The sequence below is a fragment of the Bombina bombina genome, chromosome 1, assembly GCF_027579735.1.
Source record: "Bombina bombina isolate aBomBom1 chromosome 1, aBomBom1.pri, whole genome shotgun sequence".
Taxonomy (NCBI): Eukaryota; Metazoa; Chordata; class Amphibia; order Anura; family Bombinatoridae; genus Bombina; species Bombina bombina.
The window spans coordinates 1428709068-1428727155 of NC_069499.1; the positions used below are offsets into that span (position 1 = coordinate 1428709068).

The 18088-nt window shown below is 39.0% G+C and overlaps 1 protein-coding gene across 2 annotated transcripts in view; it reads left to right on the forward strand.

Annotated features, from left to right (window-relative positions):
* ADAMTSL4 (ADAMTS like 4) overlaps positions 1-18088 on the forward strand; it is a 419450-nt gene that overhangs the window by 84618 nt on the left and 316744 nt on the right. Inside the window, exon 3 of one of the 2 annotated variants that reach the window (XM_053705462.1) lies at positions 15696-15762. In XM_053705462.1, coding sequence (XP_053561437.1) covers positions 15696-15762 — 67 coding nt within the window. Of the gene's footprint in view, positions 1-15676; positions 15763-18088 lie in introns of both variants that reach the window. The other variant, XM_053705467.1, reaches the window with a different exon arrangement.

Sequence of the window (18088 nt, forward strand, 5' to 3'; positions counted from 1 at the left end):
CATCGGCCCGCCCCATCAGTCTCTATATATATATATATATATACACACTTACACACGGTGCTCGGACAAAATGCTGACGGACAAAATGCCGAAGCACATTCGTCCGTCAGACATATGTCTGAGATACACTGCTTCCGACTGCACGCCGAACAGCGCAATCACGTAATTGCGTAATTGTCATCAGTAAAAAAGCGGAGAATTTAAATATATATTGTGGCTACTGAGGTAAAAAAACAACACAAACACTTAAATAAATAAAGAAAATTTTAGAAAAATACAGTGAATACTCAAGATTATACTTTTTAAAGTCAATAGCACATAATATATAAGATTTACTTAAATAAATCAAGATACATTCGGCCGAGGGCAGATACGATCCAAAATTTTCTGTTACAATCAGTGACTCGGGCGCCGCAACTGCCTCTGGGAACCTATCCATGGGTCCCTACCCTTACAATGTACTTTTAACACATAATATAATTATAAGTTAATATATAGTATATATGTATGTATATATATTAGAGCTGCAACAACTAATCGTCATAATCGATAATAATCGATTATGAAAATAGTTGTTAACGAATCTCATAATCGATTAATCGATTAGTTGGTTTGCAATTAGTTGGTCTGTGCACAACACCAGCTGCTTCACTCCAATGAACTCCTGCATATGGTATTGTGTTTTATGGTTATGTCCTTAGCCTAAAGGACGTCTACAGACATTTTACTTTTCACTTTTTCAGGACACTATAAGTTTACAACTACCCCTGGCTTATGTGCAACCCAGATATAAAAGTCATCATTTGGATTGTTTATATTAAATCTGGTGATTTGGACCTATGCTTTTCATGATATAGTGCTGAGCTTGTTATTTACACCTAGCCCCTAGATTGATGGGAGTTATTTAAATTGATGTGCACTATTATCTGTTTGCACAATTATTAGCGTATTGCTTGCTATTGCTGATTATATGTACTGTATAAATAAATGTAAGGCTTTGTCCTGTTATTGATATACAGTCCTTAGCGCTTTTGATTGTTTTTTATTGTTTTTTTATATTTTTAATAAATTATGATAATATGTACCAGATTCAACCTTTATAAGTATATATTTGTTATTTTTAGAGCGGACTAGATATTTCCCCTAACCTTATAGCTGGTTATTTACCATTGCAGTGATAGTCTAACTCTTTCTAGTTCTACCTCTTTTCAAACAGTTCGTGGTTTTGTTTTGTTTAATTATAAAACTGTGCTCTATTGCTTAAAAAATGAAGAAACAGTTGAGTTAAAGTAAAGTTTTAGTCTGAAGTTTATATTTGTAACACTCATTATGTGGATTTTATTTAAAACATAGAAAACTATTATTGATTCTCTTTTTAGCCGATTAGTTGATTAATCGAAAAAATAATCGGCCGATTAATCGATTATGAAAATAATCGTTAGTTGCAGCCCTAATATATATATATATATATATATATATAGCAAAGAAGATTATATATATTTATGTTTTATATAAGTTGATTTAATTGTCTTTTGTCAGTCCACTATTAAAAATGTTTTAGCTAAAACCGTGATTTTTAAGCTTCATTCCCACCCAGCAGCCGGATAAATGTCTTTCGGAATATTATCCTTCGGACAAGCGTCTGTCGGACAAGCGTCCGTCGGATAACAGTCCGGCCACGCACACACACACACTATGGGGTAGATCACAATTTACAGAAATTCCCATAGACATTAATGGCAGTTGTCTGTGATCGTCACCCTGTAAATGGATTAAACAGATTGTTAAAGTCAGCTCCAACACAGCAATGAACTACTAGGAGCTAGCTAAACACACCGGGTAAGCCAATGACAATAGACAAATTGTGTGTCGCCATTAATCACCAGCAAGTCCCCAGTAGTGCTGCTGCTGAGGATATGTACATATCATTAGCAAAGGATACCAAGAGAATAAAGGAGATTCGATAATAAAAGTGAATTTAAAAGTTTCTTAAAATGACATGCTCTAATCTGAATTATGTAAGTTGAAAATTTGACTTTTCAGTTAGCAGTTGTACACTGCTAGAGTTTTTGTAATGTACCAAATCCAGTATATATATATATATATATATATATATATATATACACATATATATATATATATATATATATATATATATATATATATGTTTTTATATCTGTACAGTAACACATGTACTATCACAATGATATGTTGCTAAACAGATTTGTCACTAAATTGTCACTAAATGTCCCTTTAAGCCAGTGACACACACAGATCATTGATTTATTGTTTAAACTATTGTCTTTTTATTGGTTTTAAGATCTTCATTGTTTTACAGTGCACAATGTTTACTATACTGGTGTAAAGCTACACATTATCAGTACATAGTGTAGCATGTTTACTATACTGGTGTAAAGCTACACATTATCAGTACATAGTGTAGCATGTTTACTATACTGGTGTAAAGCTACACATTATCAGTACATAGTGTAGCATGTTTACTATACTGGTGTAAAGCTACACATTATCAGTACATAGTGTAGCATGTTTACTATACTGGTGTAAAGCTACACATTATCAGTACATAGTGTAGCATGTTTACTATACTGGTGTAAAGCTACACATTATCAGTACATAGTGTAGCATGTTTACTATACTGGTGTAAAGCTACACATTATCAGTACACAGTGCAGCATGTTTACTATACTGGTGTAAAGCTACACATTATCAGTATACAGGGAGTGCAGAATTATTAGGCAAATGAGTATTTTGACCACATCATCCTCTTTATGCATGTTGTCTTACTCCAAGCTGTATAGGCTCGAAAGCCTACTACCAATTAAGCATATTAGGTGATGTGCATCTCTGTAATGAGAAGGGGTGTGGTCTAATGACATCAACACTCTATATCAGGTGTGCATAATTATTAGGCAACTTCCTTTCCTTTGGCAAAATGGGTCAAAAGAAGGACTTGACAGGGTCAGAAAAGTCAAAAATAGTGAGATATCTTGCAGAGGGATGCAGCACTCTTAAAATTGCAAAGCTTCTGAAGCGTGATCATCGAACAATCAAGCGTTTCATTCAAAATAGTCAACAGGGTCGCAAGAAGCGTGTGGAAAAACCAAGGTGCAAAATAACTGCCCATGAACTGAGAAAAGTCAAGCGTGCAGCTGCCAAGATGCCACTTGCCACCAGTTTGGCCATATTTCAGAGCTGCAACATCACTGGAGTGCCCAAAAGCACAAGGTGCGCAATACTCAGAGACATGGCCAAGGTAAGAAAGGCTGAAAGACGACCACCACTGAACAAGACACACAAGCTGAAATGTCAAGACTGGGCCAAGAAATATCTCAAGACTGATTTTTCTAAGGTTTTATGGACTGATGAAATGAGAGGGAGTCTTGATGGGCCAGATGGATGGGCCCGTGGCTGGATTGGTAAAGGGCAGAGAGCTCCAGTCCGACTCAGACGCCAGCAAGGTGGAGGTGGAATACTGGTTTGGGCTGGTATCATCAAAGATGAGCTTGTGGTACCTTTTCGGGTTGAGGATGGAGTCAAGCTCAACTCCCAGTCCTACTGCCAGTTTCTGGAAGACACCTTCTTCAAGCAGTGGTACAGGAAGAAGTCTGCATCCTTCAAGAAAAACATGATTTTCATGCAGGACAATGCTCCATCACACGCGTCCAAGTACTCCACAGCGTGGCTGGCAAGAAAGGGTATAAAAGAAGAAAATCTAATGACATGGTCTCCTTGTTCACCTGATCTGAACCCCATTGAGAACCTGTGGACCATCATCAAATGTGAGATTTACAAGGAGGGAAAACAGTACACCTCTCTGAACAGTGTCTGGGAGGCTGTGGTTGCTGCTGCATGCAATGTTGATGGTGAACAGATCAAAACACTGACAGAATCCATGGATGGCAGGCTTTTGAGTGTCCTTGCAAAGAAAGGTGGCTATATTGGTCACTGATTTGTTTTTGTTTTGTTTTTGAATGTCAGAAATGTATATTTGTGAATGTTGAGGTGTTATATTGGTTTCACTGGTAAAAATAAATAATTGCAATGGGTATATATTTGTTTTTTGTTAAGTTGCCTAATAATTATGCACAGTAATAGTCACCTGCATACACCGATATCCCCCTAAAATAGCTATAACTAAAAACAAACTAAAAACTACTTCCAAAACTATTCAGCTTTGATATTAATGAGTTTTTTGGGTTCATTGAGAACATGGTTGTTGTTCAATAATAAAATTAATCCTCAAAAATACAACTTGCCTAATAATTCTGCACTCCCTGTACAGTGCGGCATGTTTACTATACTGGTGTAAAGCTACACATTATCAGTACATAGTGTAGCATGTTTACTATACTGGTGTAAAGCTACACATTATCAGTACATAGTGTAGCATGTTTACTATACTGGTGTAAAGCTACACATTATCAGTACATAGTGCGGCATGTTTACTACACTGGTGTAAAGCTACACATTATCAGTACATAGTGTAGCATGCTCATTATTAATACGGCTTCAGGGCTTTATAATACAGTGCTCTGTGCATATTATTAAAATAATTAACAGGAAAAGTACAAGGTGTAATTTTTGTTTTTGAGTGAATTTTCTCTTAGGTAAAAATCCTTCCACCCTCCCTGAAGGTATATCACTTGTAAACTATGGCATATTGTCATTTACCTCAAGTTGTAAGACAGTGAACGATTGTATAGGAACTTTTTTTGTATGGTTCGCTTGAAAGTTGTTTTAATGCAAAAGTAATTTGCTAAAAAAATAGAACATGTTTAGCTGAATATTAGAGGTCTTCAAAATATCTCTCTTTATATAACAAACATGAAGGTCAAAATGAAATGTTTATGATTCCGATACAGCCTTTTTTTTTGTTAAAAATACTTTGTTCTCTAGGTATGCTTTGTTCAAAAGCATACTTAAATAGGCTCAAAAGCAGCAATGCATTAGCAAGTGATTCCTTACCAGGGGCAAGACATATGCGTTGTGGGGGTTTGGCGGATTAGGGGTTAATTGTTTTATTAGGATTATTGTGTTGTGTGGATTGACGGATTAGGGGTTAATAGATTTATAAAGTTTGTTGCAATGTGGGTTAATGGCTGATTAGGGTTTAATAGTTTAATTAGTCATATTGCGTTGTGGGGTGTTGTCGGTTTAGGGGTTAATACATTTATTATTAGTTGTGATGTGGGGGATTGCAGATATAGGGGTTTTACGTGTCGGGTTTATTTTTGGGAGGTGTGTTAGACTTTTACGGGAGGGCCGGCAGTTTCTAAGGTGTCGTAGGTCACTGGCGACTCCAGACATTTGTATTTACACAAGGGATGCACCGAAATTTCGGCTGCAGAAAGTTTCAGCTGAAAAATTGCATTTTTGGCTATTTCAGTTTTCGTTTTTTTTGCCTGTTATTTTCGGTAAAATTATTGTGTAGCATGTCTCAAATTTGATGCTAGCATAGAGCTGCTGTTTAAGTTTATTACTTGACTTACTGTTCTGCATATAATGAGTTTTCTAGGACTATACTTTATTTGGATATATGGTAAAAAAATAACCCTGTTAAATATGATTCTGTTACATAGAACTAAATGAAGAATAATACAGTATATTGATATTTATAATTGTTTTAAGTAGGGATGCACCAAAATTTTGGTGGCAGAAACATTTTGGCCGAAAATTGCATTATTTTTTGCCTGTTTTTATTTTTTTCTTGGTAAAATTATTGTGTAGCATATTTATTGTTTTAAGATATTTATGTCTAATTTAAGTGTGTTGCTTTCAATAAAAGTGTGGGCTTTTTTATTGGCTCTAATTATGCAAAAAAAAAAAAAAACTAAATAAAAAATAATTTGAAAAAATACATTTTCGGTATCAGTTTCAGTTTTTTGTCAAGTGCATCCTGGATTTTCGGTTTCAGTCCAGACTTTCCATTTCGGTGCATCACTAATTTACACTCATTTCTGGACATCGCTAGTTTATTCGGTTTACAGCACTTTATGAACTTCTGGCAACGTATAAGTTATACCCCGATGTGCGAGGTGTAATTACGGGCGGTGCGGGCTTCAGCAGTTACACTGAAGGTTGCACTGCATATGTAATCTTGCCCCAGATATGTTTAGTTAGCTCCCAGTAATACATTGCTGCTCTGGAGCTAGCTTTAATGATGTGTTTAACCTCTTTGCATGGAGTTAAACACATGATTATATGCAGGGATCAGGGCAATAATAAAATGCTCTAACATATAAGAAATGTTTCTTTTTGCGCTTTCATGTGTTTTTAAAATTGTCACTATCTGTTCCCATAGCAACAATAACACTTTTATTATAAAACTCACACGAGACAGGGCAGGTTGATATTATAGATTTATATTTAAGCTGAATATTGCCACCTCCTCAGGATTTTCCACAGTTTCTCCATTCTTTGAACATTGCAGAAATAATGTTGTAACTGTCTATGATTAGCTTGTGACTAATTCTTACTGCGGAATTCTTACACCAATAGCCATATTTAGTGTCTATCTGTACTCGCACTTCCTATGTAAGTTCCACTTTCCTGAACTTTCTGCACGCAATGTGCACATAGGTCTAAGGGCATTTTGTGTAAATACTGGCAGCACATAGCAACCGGGTCACGTCTTGTGGTAACATATATCCCTTATGTTTCATACAAAATAAAGGGAGTCTCCTAAATAGCATACGTCATTCCTTACCTTTGTTACTGAATCATCAAAATCAGATTACCTTGTACTGAAAAAATACCCACTGCTGACCGTAGTACAAAATGTTCCAATTATTTTTTTTTTCTTCTGTTAAGTGTGATCAGTCCACGGGTCATCATTACTTCTGGGATATTAACTGCTCCCCTACAGGAAGTGCAAGAGGATTCACCCAGCAGAGCTGCATATAGCTCCTCCCCTCTACGTCACTCCCAGTCATTCTCTTGCACCCAGCAACTAGATAGGTCGTGTGAGAGGACTATGGTGATTATACTTAGTTTTATATCTTCAATCAAAAGTTTGTTATTTTAAAATAGCACCGGAGTGTGTTATTACCTCTCTGGCAGAGTTTGAGGAAGAATCTACCAGAGTTTTGCTATGATTTTAGCCGGAGTAGTTAAGATCATATTGCTGTTCTCGGCCATCTGAGGAGTGAGGTAAACTTCAGATCAGGGGACAGCGGGCAGATGAATCTGCATAGAGGTATGTAGCAGTTTTTATTTTCTGACAATGGAATTGATGAGAAAATCCTGCCATACCGATATACTGTCATGTATGTATACTTTACACTTCAGTATTCTGGGAGAATGGTACTTCACTAGAATTACACTGTAAGAAAGACATAAAGCTGTTTAATAACTAGAGATTATGTTTAACGTTTTTGCTGGAATGTAAAATCGTTTTCATTTGCTGAGGTACTGAGTGAATAAATGTTTGGGCACCATTTTTCCACTTGGCAGTTGCTTAAATCTGTTTTTTCTGTCAGTTTCTGTTCTCCCTCACTGCTGTGTGTGTGGGGGAGGGGCGCTTTTACTATGCATCAAATATTTCAGTCAGCAACTCATTGTATTCCCTGCATGATCTGGTTCATCTCTACAGAGCTCAGGGGTCTTCAAAACTTATTTTGAGGGAGGTAATTTCTCTCAGCAGAGCTGTGAGAATTATAGTTTGACTGAAATAAAAACTTTTATTCTGTAATTTGTTTCCTGCTTTCAGAATTTGTTATCTTTGCTAATGGGATTAAACCTTTGCTAAAGTTGTGTTGTTTACAAGGATTGAGGCTATAACTGTTTCAATTTATTAATTTTTAACTGTCATAGATCTTCTGTGCTTCTTAAAGGCACAGTACGTTTTAATATTATTCTAATTGAATTGTATTTCCAAGTTGCAAGTTTATTTGCTAGTGTGTTAAACATGTCTGATTCAGAGGATGATACCTGTGTCATTTGTTGCAATGCCAAAGTGGAGCCCAATAGAAATTTATGTACTAACTGTATTGATGCTACTTTAAATAAAAATCAATCTGTACAAATTGAACAAATTTCACCAAACAACGAGGGGAGAGTTATGCCGACTAACTCGCCTCACGTGTCAGTACCTACATCTCCCGCTCAGAGGGAGGTGCGTGATATTGTAGCGCCGAGTACAGCTGGGCGGCCATTACAAATCACATTACAGGATATGGCTACTGTTATGACTGAAGTTTTGGCTAAATTACCAGAACTAAAAGGTAAGCGTGATCACTCTGGGGTGAGAACAGAGTGCGCTGATAATATTAGGGCCATGTCAGACACTGCGTCACAGGTGGCAGAACATGAGGACGGAGAACTTCATTCTGTGGGTGACGGTTCTGATCCAAACAGACTGGATTCAGATATTTCAAATTTTAAATTTAAACTGGAAAACCTCCGTGTATTACTAGGGGAGGTGTTAGCGGCTCTGAATGATTGTAACACAGTTGCAATACCAGAGAAAATGTGTAGGTTGGATAAATATTTTGCGGTACCGACGAGTACTGAGGTTTTTCCTATACCTAAGAGACTTACTGAAATTGTTACTAAGGAGTGGGATAGACCCGGTGTGCCGTTCTCACCCCCTCCGATATTTAGAAAAATGTTTCCAATAGACGCCACCACAAGGGACTTATGGCAAACGGTCCCTAAGGTGGAGGGAGCAGTTTCTACTTTAGCTAAGCGTACCACTATCCCGGTGGAGGATAGCTGTGCTTTTTCAGATCCAATGGATAAAAAGTTAGAGGGTTACCTTAAGAAAATGTTTGTTCAACAAGGTTTTATATTGCAACCCCTTGCATGCATTGCGCCGATCACGGCTGCAGCGGCATTCTGGATTGAGTCTCTGGAAGAGAACATTGGTTCAGCTACTCTGGACGACATTACGGACAGGCTTAGAGTCCTTAAACTAGCTAATTCATTCATTTCGGAGGCCGTAGTACATCTTACTAAACTTACGGCGAAGAATTCAGGATTCGCCATTCAGGCACGCAGGGCGCTGTGGCTAAAATCCTGGTCAGCTGATGTTACTTCTAAGTCTAAATTGCTTAATATACCTTTCAAAGGGCAGACCTTATTCGGGCCCGGGTTGAAAGAGATTATCGCTGACATTACAGGAGGTAAAGGCCATGCCCTGCCTCAGGACAAAGCCAAAGCCAAGACTAGACAGTCTAGTTTTCGTTCCTTTCGTAATTTCAAAGCAGGAGCAGCATCAACTTCCTCTGCACCAAAACAGGAAGGAGCTGTTGCTCGCTACAGACAAGGCTGGAAACCTAACCAGTCCTGGAACAAGGGCAAGCAGACTAGGAAACCTGCTGCTGCCCCCAAAACAGCATGAATTGAGGGCCCCCGATCCGGGATCGGATCTAGTGGGGGGCAGACTTTCTCTCTTCGCCCAGGCTTGGGCAAGAGATGTTCAGGATCCCTGGGCGCTAGAGATAATATCTCAGGGATACCTTCTGGACTTCAAATACTCTCCTCCAAGAGAGAGATTTCATCTGTCAAGATTGTCAACAATCCAGACAAAGAAAGAGGCTTTTCTACGCTGCGTACAAGAGCTCTTGTTAATGGGAGTAATCCATCCAGTTCCACGATCGGAACAGGGACAGGGGTTTTACTCAAATCTGTTTGTGGTTCCCAAAAAAGAGGGAACTTTCAGACCAATCCTGGACTTAAAGATCCTAAACAAATTCCTAAGAGTTCCATCGTTCAAGATGGAGACTATTCGGACAATTTTACCTATGATCCAAGAGGGTCAGTACATGACCACTGTAGATTTAAAAGATGCTTACCTGCACATACCGATTCACAAAGATCATTACCGGTACCTAAGGTTTGCCTTCCTAGACAGGCATTACCAGTTTGTGGCTCTTCCATTCGGATTGGCTACAGCGCCAAGAATCTTCACAAAGGTTCTGGGTGCTCTTCTGGCGGTACTAAGACCGCGGGGAATCTCGGTAGCTCCATACCTAGACGACATTCTGATACAAGCTTCAAGCTTTCAAACTGCCAAATCTCATACAGAGTTAGTGCTGGCATTTCTAAGGTCACATGGATGGAAGGTGAACGAAAAGAAAAGTTCACTCGTTCCACTCACAAGAGTTCCCTTCCTGGGGACTCTTATAGATTCTGTAGAAATTAAGATTTACCTGACAGAGGACAGGCTATCAAGACTTCAAAGTGCTTGCCGCACTCTTCATTCCATTCAACACCCGTCAGTGGCTCAATGTATGGAGGTAATCGGCTTAATGGTAGCGGCAATGGACATAGTACCCTTTGCACGCTTACACCTCAGACCACTGCAACTGTGCATGCTAGGTCAGTGGAATGGGGATTACTCAGACTTATCCCCTTCTCTGAATCTGGATCAAGAAACCAGAAATTCTCTTCTATGGTGGCTTTCTCGGCCACACCTGTCCAGGGGGATGCCATTCAGCAGACCAGACTGGACAATTGTAACAACAGACGCCAGCCTTCTAGGTTGGGGTGCCGTCTGGAATTCCCTGAAGGCTCAGGGACTATGGAGTCAGGAGGAGAGTCTCCTGCCAATAAACATTCTGGAATTGAGAGCAGTTCTCAATGCCCTCCTGGCTTGGCCCCAGTTGACAACTCGGGGGTTCTTCAGGTTTCAGTCGGACAACATCACGACTGTAGCTTACATCAACCATCAGGGAGGGACAAGAAGCTCCCTAGCTATGATGGAAGTATCAAAGATAATTCGCTGGGCAGAGTCTCACTCTTGCCACCTGTCAGCAATCCACATCCCGGGAGTGGAGAACTGGGAGGCGGATTTCTTAAGTCGTCAGACTTTTCATCCGGGGGAGTGGGAACTTCATCCGGAGGTCTTTGCCCAAATACTTCGACGTTGGGGCAAACCAGAGATAGATCTCATGGCGTCTCGACAGAACGCCAAGCTTCCTTGTTACGGGTCCAGATCCAGGGATCCAGGAGCAGTCCTGATAGATGCTCTGACAGCACCTTGGGACTTCAGGATGGCTTACGTGTTTCCACCCTTCCCGTTGCTTCCTCGATTGATAGCCAGAATCAAACAAGAGAGAGCATCAGTGATTCTAATAGCACCTGCGTGGCCACGCAGGACTTGGTATGCAGACCTGGTGGACATGTCATCCTGTCCGCCTTGGTCTCTACCTCTGAAACAGGACCTTCTGATACAGGGTCCCTTCAAACATCAAAATCTAACTTCTCTGAAGCTGACTGCTTGGAAATTGAACGCTTAATTTTATCAAGACGTGGGTTTTCTGAGTCAGTTATTAGTACCTTAATACAGACTAGGAAACCTGTTACCAGAAAGATTTACCATAAGATATGGCGTAAATACCTACATTGGTGTGAATCCAAAGGTTACTCTTGGAGTAAGGTTAGGATTCCTAGGATATTGTCTTTTCTACAAGAAGGTTTAGAAAAGGGTTTATCTGCTAGTTCATTAAAGGGACAGATCTCAGCTCTGTCCATTCTGTTACACAAACGTCTGTCAGAAGTTCCTGACGTCCAGGCTTTTTGTCAGGCTTTGGCCAGGATTAAGCCTGTGTTTAAAACTGTTGCTCCACCATGGAGTTTAAACCTTGTTCTTAATGTTTTACAGGGCGTTCCGTTTGAACCCCTTCATTCCATTGATATAAAGTTGTTATCTTGGAAAGTTCTATTTTTAATGGCTATTTCCTCGGCTCGAAGAGTCTCTGAATTATCAGCCTTACATTGTGATTCTCCTTATTTGATTTTTCATTCGGATAAGGTAGTCCTGCGTACTAAACCTGGGTTCTTACCTAAGGTAGTTACTAACAGGAATATCAATCAAGAGATTGTTGTTCCTTCTTTATGCCCAAATCCTTCTTCAAAGAAGGAACGTCTACTGCACAACCTGGATGTAGTCCGGGCTCTAAAATTTTACTTGCAGGCAACTAAGGAATTCCGACAAACGTCTTCTCTGTTTGTCATTTACTCTGGGCAGAGGAGAGGTCAAAAAGCTTCCGCTACCTCTCTTTCTTTTTGGCTTCGTAGCATAATTCGTTTAGCTTATGAGACTGCTGGACAGCAGCCCCCTGAAAGAATTACAGCTCATTCTACTAGAGCTGTGGCTTCCACTTGGGCCTTCAAGAATGAGGCCTCTGTTGAACAGATTTGCAAGGCTGCAACTTGGTCTTCGCTTCATACTTTTTCCAAATTTTACAAATTTGACACCTTTGCTTCATCGGAGGCTATTTTTGGGAGAAAGGTTCTTCAGGCAGTGGTTCCTTCTGTATAAAGAGTCTGCCTATCCCTCCCGTCATCCGTGTACTTTTGCTTTGGTATTGGTATCCCAGAAGTAATGATGACCCGTGGACTGATCACACTTAACAGAAGAAAACATAATTTATGCTTACCTGATAAATTCCTTTCTTCTGTAGTGTGATCAGTCCACGGCCCGCCCTGTTTTTAAGGCAGGTAAATATTTTTTAATTTATACTCCAGTCACCACTTCACCCTTGGCTTTTCCTTTCTCGTTGGTCCTTGGTCGAATGACTGGGAGTGACGTAGAGGGGAGGAGCTATATGCAGCTCTGCTGGGTGAATCCTCTTGCACTTCCTGTAGGGGAGCAGTTAATATCCCAGAAGTAATGATGACCCGTGGACTGATCACACTACAGAAGAAAGGAATTTATCAGGTAAGCATAAATTATGTTTTTTCATTCTTATAAATGTAACTGATATTTCCCAGTAATCTTATATTCTGAATGTTAGTGCTGTGAAAGTGACGCACTATTTGGAGTCTGTTCTCTAGATCACAGACTGTTTTTTGTGTGGCCTTCAGCACCAGAAAAAAGACATCAATAATATGTTATTAAATAGCATTGACACACTTATTATTAGGTAATTAAGCATGTGTATGTGCTACATTTGAAAAATATATAAAGAATATGTTAGAGCATTTTATTATAGCACTATTGTTTGTATATAACTATATGTTTAAACCCTGATTTTATGATTACTATTATTATTAATAATTATATTATAAACACATAGATAAAGTTGGCTCCAGAGCAGCAATACACTGAGCTAGCTAAAAATATCTGCCAAACCAATGAGAAGAGACAAATGGGCTAGATTACGAGTGGTGCGCTGTTTTGCACGAGCAATATCGAGTTTATCGCAGCTTTTTTTGTGCGTCGGAAGGAAAGCGCATATTACAAGTTGAAAGTAAATGCGAATATGTGAGCGCAGTCGTGATTTATGCTTGTCGGGTTAGCGCATCTTCTGAGCCCTTGGTGAGACAATGACAAAAAGCCTATGTGTAGGCTGACCATATTTCCTTGGGACAAAAACGGGACATTGAGATTTAAAAAACGGGACGGGTTTAATATTCTTTATTCATAGGAAAAAAAGTAAGATTTTAACAAAAGTTAACTTTTATGACATGAATATAAACTATTGAGCCAACAATGATCCTTCAGTGACAGAAGAACTCATACAAATTTTTTTAGGTAGACATAGAGCTATAACACCTAAGTACCAATCCAAAGTGTTTTCACAATGTTCCCATGATCTAAATTGGGAATGTGACATGTATATCTTTTAATCACATGCCCTTAACTCAATGTTTCCAAAATTTAAATTATCCTCTATGTTGTCAAGGCAAATTCCCCCATATTAACTGATTTTAAAGGGTAAAAGTGTAGCCTCTGAACAGGCGTTTGGTTTAAAGATCTGGATTAGTAGTTGTAGATTTTTTTTTTAGCCGAGTTGCCCAAAATCGTTGTTACATGGTGGAAAAACTGAGAAAAATGTGGAAATAGTTGATAATGATAACCATTATTTATAACATCTGTACAACCAGCACTGCAGCATAATGATATTATAATAATAATAAGCATAATTAATGACAATTAAATTGATTGACAGGCACAGACACTGGTCTTACCTTGGCCGTGCACAATTCTTGCAGAACTTAGACAGTTGATCTACTTGTGAGACAAGAAGATGGCAAGAATTATCTCTCTGGTGATGGTCAGCCGCTAATTCGGATGATGGCAGAGGCAGATGATGATAACATCAGATGATGATAAATCTAGTCCGACTCCTGTCCTTACTAGGCACTAGCTAGTAGTTCTAACTTCCCTCTCGTGACCAGTCTCTCTCCTTAGCTCAGTCTGACAGCTCACGACTGAATACTGACCTGCTGTCACTTGCTTTCCTAATTTTGAGTGCGGGCAGCAAAGAAGCGTTGCTGTGGATCATGTGGACACGGCCACCCAACCCTGCAGTTAAAAAAAAAACTGCCCTCCCCGCCCCGGGAAGTTTAAAAGTTTTTAATAAGTGATGGGTGTGCTAAAAAATTACACTTGCGCTGGCCGCACGGTCTGATAACCCTCAAAACGGGACAAAATGAATATTTTTAAAGAAACAATGGGACGGGGGAAGAAACATAAAATAACGGTACTGTCCCTTTCAAAACGGGACATATGGTCAGCCTACCTATGTGCTAAGACATTGCTTCTCAACCGCAGTCCTCAAGTACCCCGCAACAGTCCAGGTTTTCAATATAGCGGAACTAGAGCACATGTGAAGCAATCAGCTGATTAGTAACCATGGTTACTAACTTTCTCTCTCCCATCAGCTGATTATTTTACCTAGTTCAGCTATAATGAAAACCTGGCCTGTTGGGGCTACTTGAGGGCCGCGGTTGAAAACAATGTGCTAAGACAACAATCACTAGATAGCTTCCATTGGTGCGTTGTTGTTTCTGAGCCTACCTACATATGCTTCTACAAAGTACTAAGTAAACAAAGAACATTTGATAAAAAAGTACATTGAAAAGTTTTATATGTGCATGCTCTGTCTGATCCATGAACATTTCATATTGACGTTCATGTCCTTTTAAATTCTGTTTAAATCTACCAGTATTTCAATGTGATAATTTAAATAATGTGGTAATTAAAATAATACAAACATTTGCCCTGACAGTTTGCTTTGAAAGAATCTGTGGGCCATATTTTTATACTAACATAGTTGCTATTATTATCCAGTGAAAACTGGCAAATATTTTATCTATATTAGGAACAAGAAACGCTAAACTGGTCACGCCAGTGTTTTAAATCTTGTGCTCACCCTGATCATTTTCTTTTTCACCATTGGAAAAAAGCAGTAAGTAAAGCAAAACTTGAGAACATCTTAAAGGTACAGTAACAATCAACATTTCATCTCATAAAATGTTTAATTCAGTAAAATAAAACACTGTTGTGATATACAGTCACTCAATGTTGGCTGCTTTTGCTGTAAAACACCACAGAAATGTTTTACTTGTTCTAATTTCAATATCATACTTAAAGGGAAAGTCAAAATTAAACTTTTATTGTACAGCATATACAGTTTTAACAGACATTTGCTTCTGTAACAATATTTTCTTTGTTCTCTTGGTATTCTTTGTTAAAAAGCATACCTAGGTAGGCTCAGGAGCGGCAATACACTACAGAGAGCTAGCACGTGATTGACTCATTGGCGCACCAGATGAGTTTAGCTAGGTCTTAGTAATGCATTGCTGCTCTGGAGCTAAATTTAACTGTGTTTAACCCATTATATGCAAACATTAGTGCAATGATAAAATGCTGACACATCAGATAATTTTCTTCTAAAAACTCATTATGCTTTTTTTTCATAAGAAATATTTTTGTTGTACAGGACGGCCAGTCTGGGATATACCTTCCTCTGTCTGATGGTTGTCTGTCTGAGCACAGGACTTGAACAGGTGAGTCATTGTATAGGAATATTAATTGTTAGCATTAAAAGTCCATTCTAGTGTTAAAATGACATGCTCTGATCTGTTACATCAAGTAATGTAACTCTAGCAAGTTGTAACGCTGTAATGTTAAGTGTTTAACCCCTGCATAGGTGTTAATCACATAGTTAAAGAACCAATCAGTGGTTAATTTTGCTAGTCGGCCACATGACCCAGCTGTGTGTCCAGTGCTGCTGATTGGATCAGCTCCCGTTTCCTCTTAGGACCTGCAGTGCTCTGCAGGTCCCATGTGGGATTTTAACTATGTGAATTAACCCCTTTGCGGGTTAATTTTGTGTTCACTAATAATTCAAATAAGTTTCTATTGAAATTATTCTATAATTTTCTTTCTCTCACTGGAGAGTTCTTTAGATTGTTAGTATATCAATGCTAACACTACTTACATTTTATTGGTCTTTCAAAGAGTTCTGAAATCCATTTTTTTGCTCAACAACCAAAGGGTTAAATGATTTTTATCCCACACCTCTGGAATGTGTTGTATATCTGCCAAGCATATTCCCTAACAACCGTTAAGAGAGCGCCTCCTCAAAGAAAAAATGATACAACTCTCTTGAGCACATAGAAACACCCCACATTGAACATATAACTGAATATCCCTAACGTTTCTGTTTTTATTAGATCCATGTAGGGGCAAAGTGTAGTAACATAGATTTTGATGGCAGATAAGAACCAAAGGCCCATCAAGTGGGTCTATATTTCTTTCAGAATTGTAAATTTAACTAGTTCTTAGACAGCCTTATGCATATCCCAAGTATTCTTGAATACCATAATTTCACTGAGCGCAAAGTGCTACCGCAAGCTCCGGTAGCATTAACCAGCCACTTGTATTGACTGGTTATTTAATGTGCGCCTGTAAACTGGCATATTGGCCCATTTATTGTTTAATATCCCTTTAAATGTACTTGATACATTTATTTTTTAATTCCTCATCCCCTGCCACCCAAACTATTTTTTTGCAGAAGCCCATGACTATACCAATGCTTAAATCACGTTATCTGTTCATTACAATAAATTAACAGCATACAATATATTTTGTGACACTGTCTCTTGCATCTGCTCAGCGAGGAACTGTCAAGCAGCTGCTTTGACAAATCTCTGTGTACAAATGTATTAGTTTCCCACACATCAAAGGAGCAGACAGTATTTGATCATCTCACTCTGTATTTCTTTTTCTTAGCTGCTCCTTGAATATTATTTGTTGTTTGAGCTCCTTTATATTATATTCCACACTATGCTGATGCAAAACATGTTTAACTCCTTCACTTCTAAGCCACTTTACTCCCCTGTGCTAAAGCCTTGTTTAGTCTTGTCACACTTGAATATCAGTTTCAGTGCTTTGTCTTTGTGGGGCCAACAGTTCAAACCATTAGCTCACCAAAAAGAATTACTTTAGAAGTGAGCGGCCGGAGCACGGGGAATTTGAATGTCAGTGCTACATTAAAAAGTAAGTTATAGCGCATCTTCATTACAACTGATGAATTAAACTTCATCTAAAATATCACTAACATTCCGGATCTGTTTATACAAAGGGGAGAGTTTAACATCACTTAGTAATGGCTTACATTGTTACAGCTACTATCGTACTATCTGAAACAACATCCCAACACCAACCTGCAAACTTCCAACAACAGACCTAGTTACTCCCTCTGCCACCTTCTGCATTTTGCATCCAGCCACTGAGAATGAAGTCTCTTCGCTACTATCTTCCTCATGCCTCACTACCTGCCCGCTCGACTCTATCCCTTCCCATCTAATACCCCCCCCTTTCTTCCACCCTCACTCCTGCTCTCACTCACATCTTCAACCTATCTCTCTCTACCGGTTCATTCCCATCTTCTTTCAAACATGCAAAGGTCACTCCTATACTAAAAAAACCCTCCCTTGACCCTAACTCTCCTGAAATCTACCGCCCATATCACTGCTTCCACCAACATCAAAATTTGTTGAAAAACTAGTTTACAATCGCCCAACCCACTTCCTGTCCACCAACTCTTTGCTTGAGCCCCTGCAATCTGGATTCCGCCCTAAACACTCAACTGAGACTGCCCTAACCAAGGTTACTAACAATCTTTTTTCTGCTAAAAGTAATGGCCACTAATCCATACTCATCTTACTTGACCTCGCAGCTGCCTTCGACACAGTTGACCACCCCCTCCTCCTACAGACCCTTAAATCTTTTGGCCTCTGTGACACTGTTCTTTCTTGGACTCACTCTTATCTTTCTCACAGGTCTTTTTCTGTGTCATTTGCTGGTGACTCCTCCTCTCCAATGCCT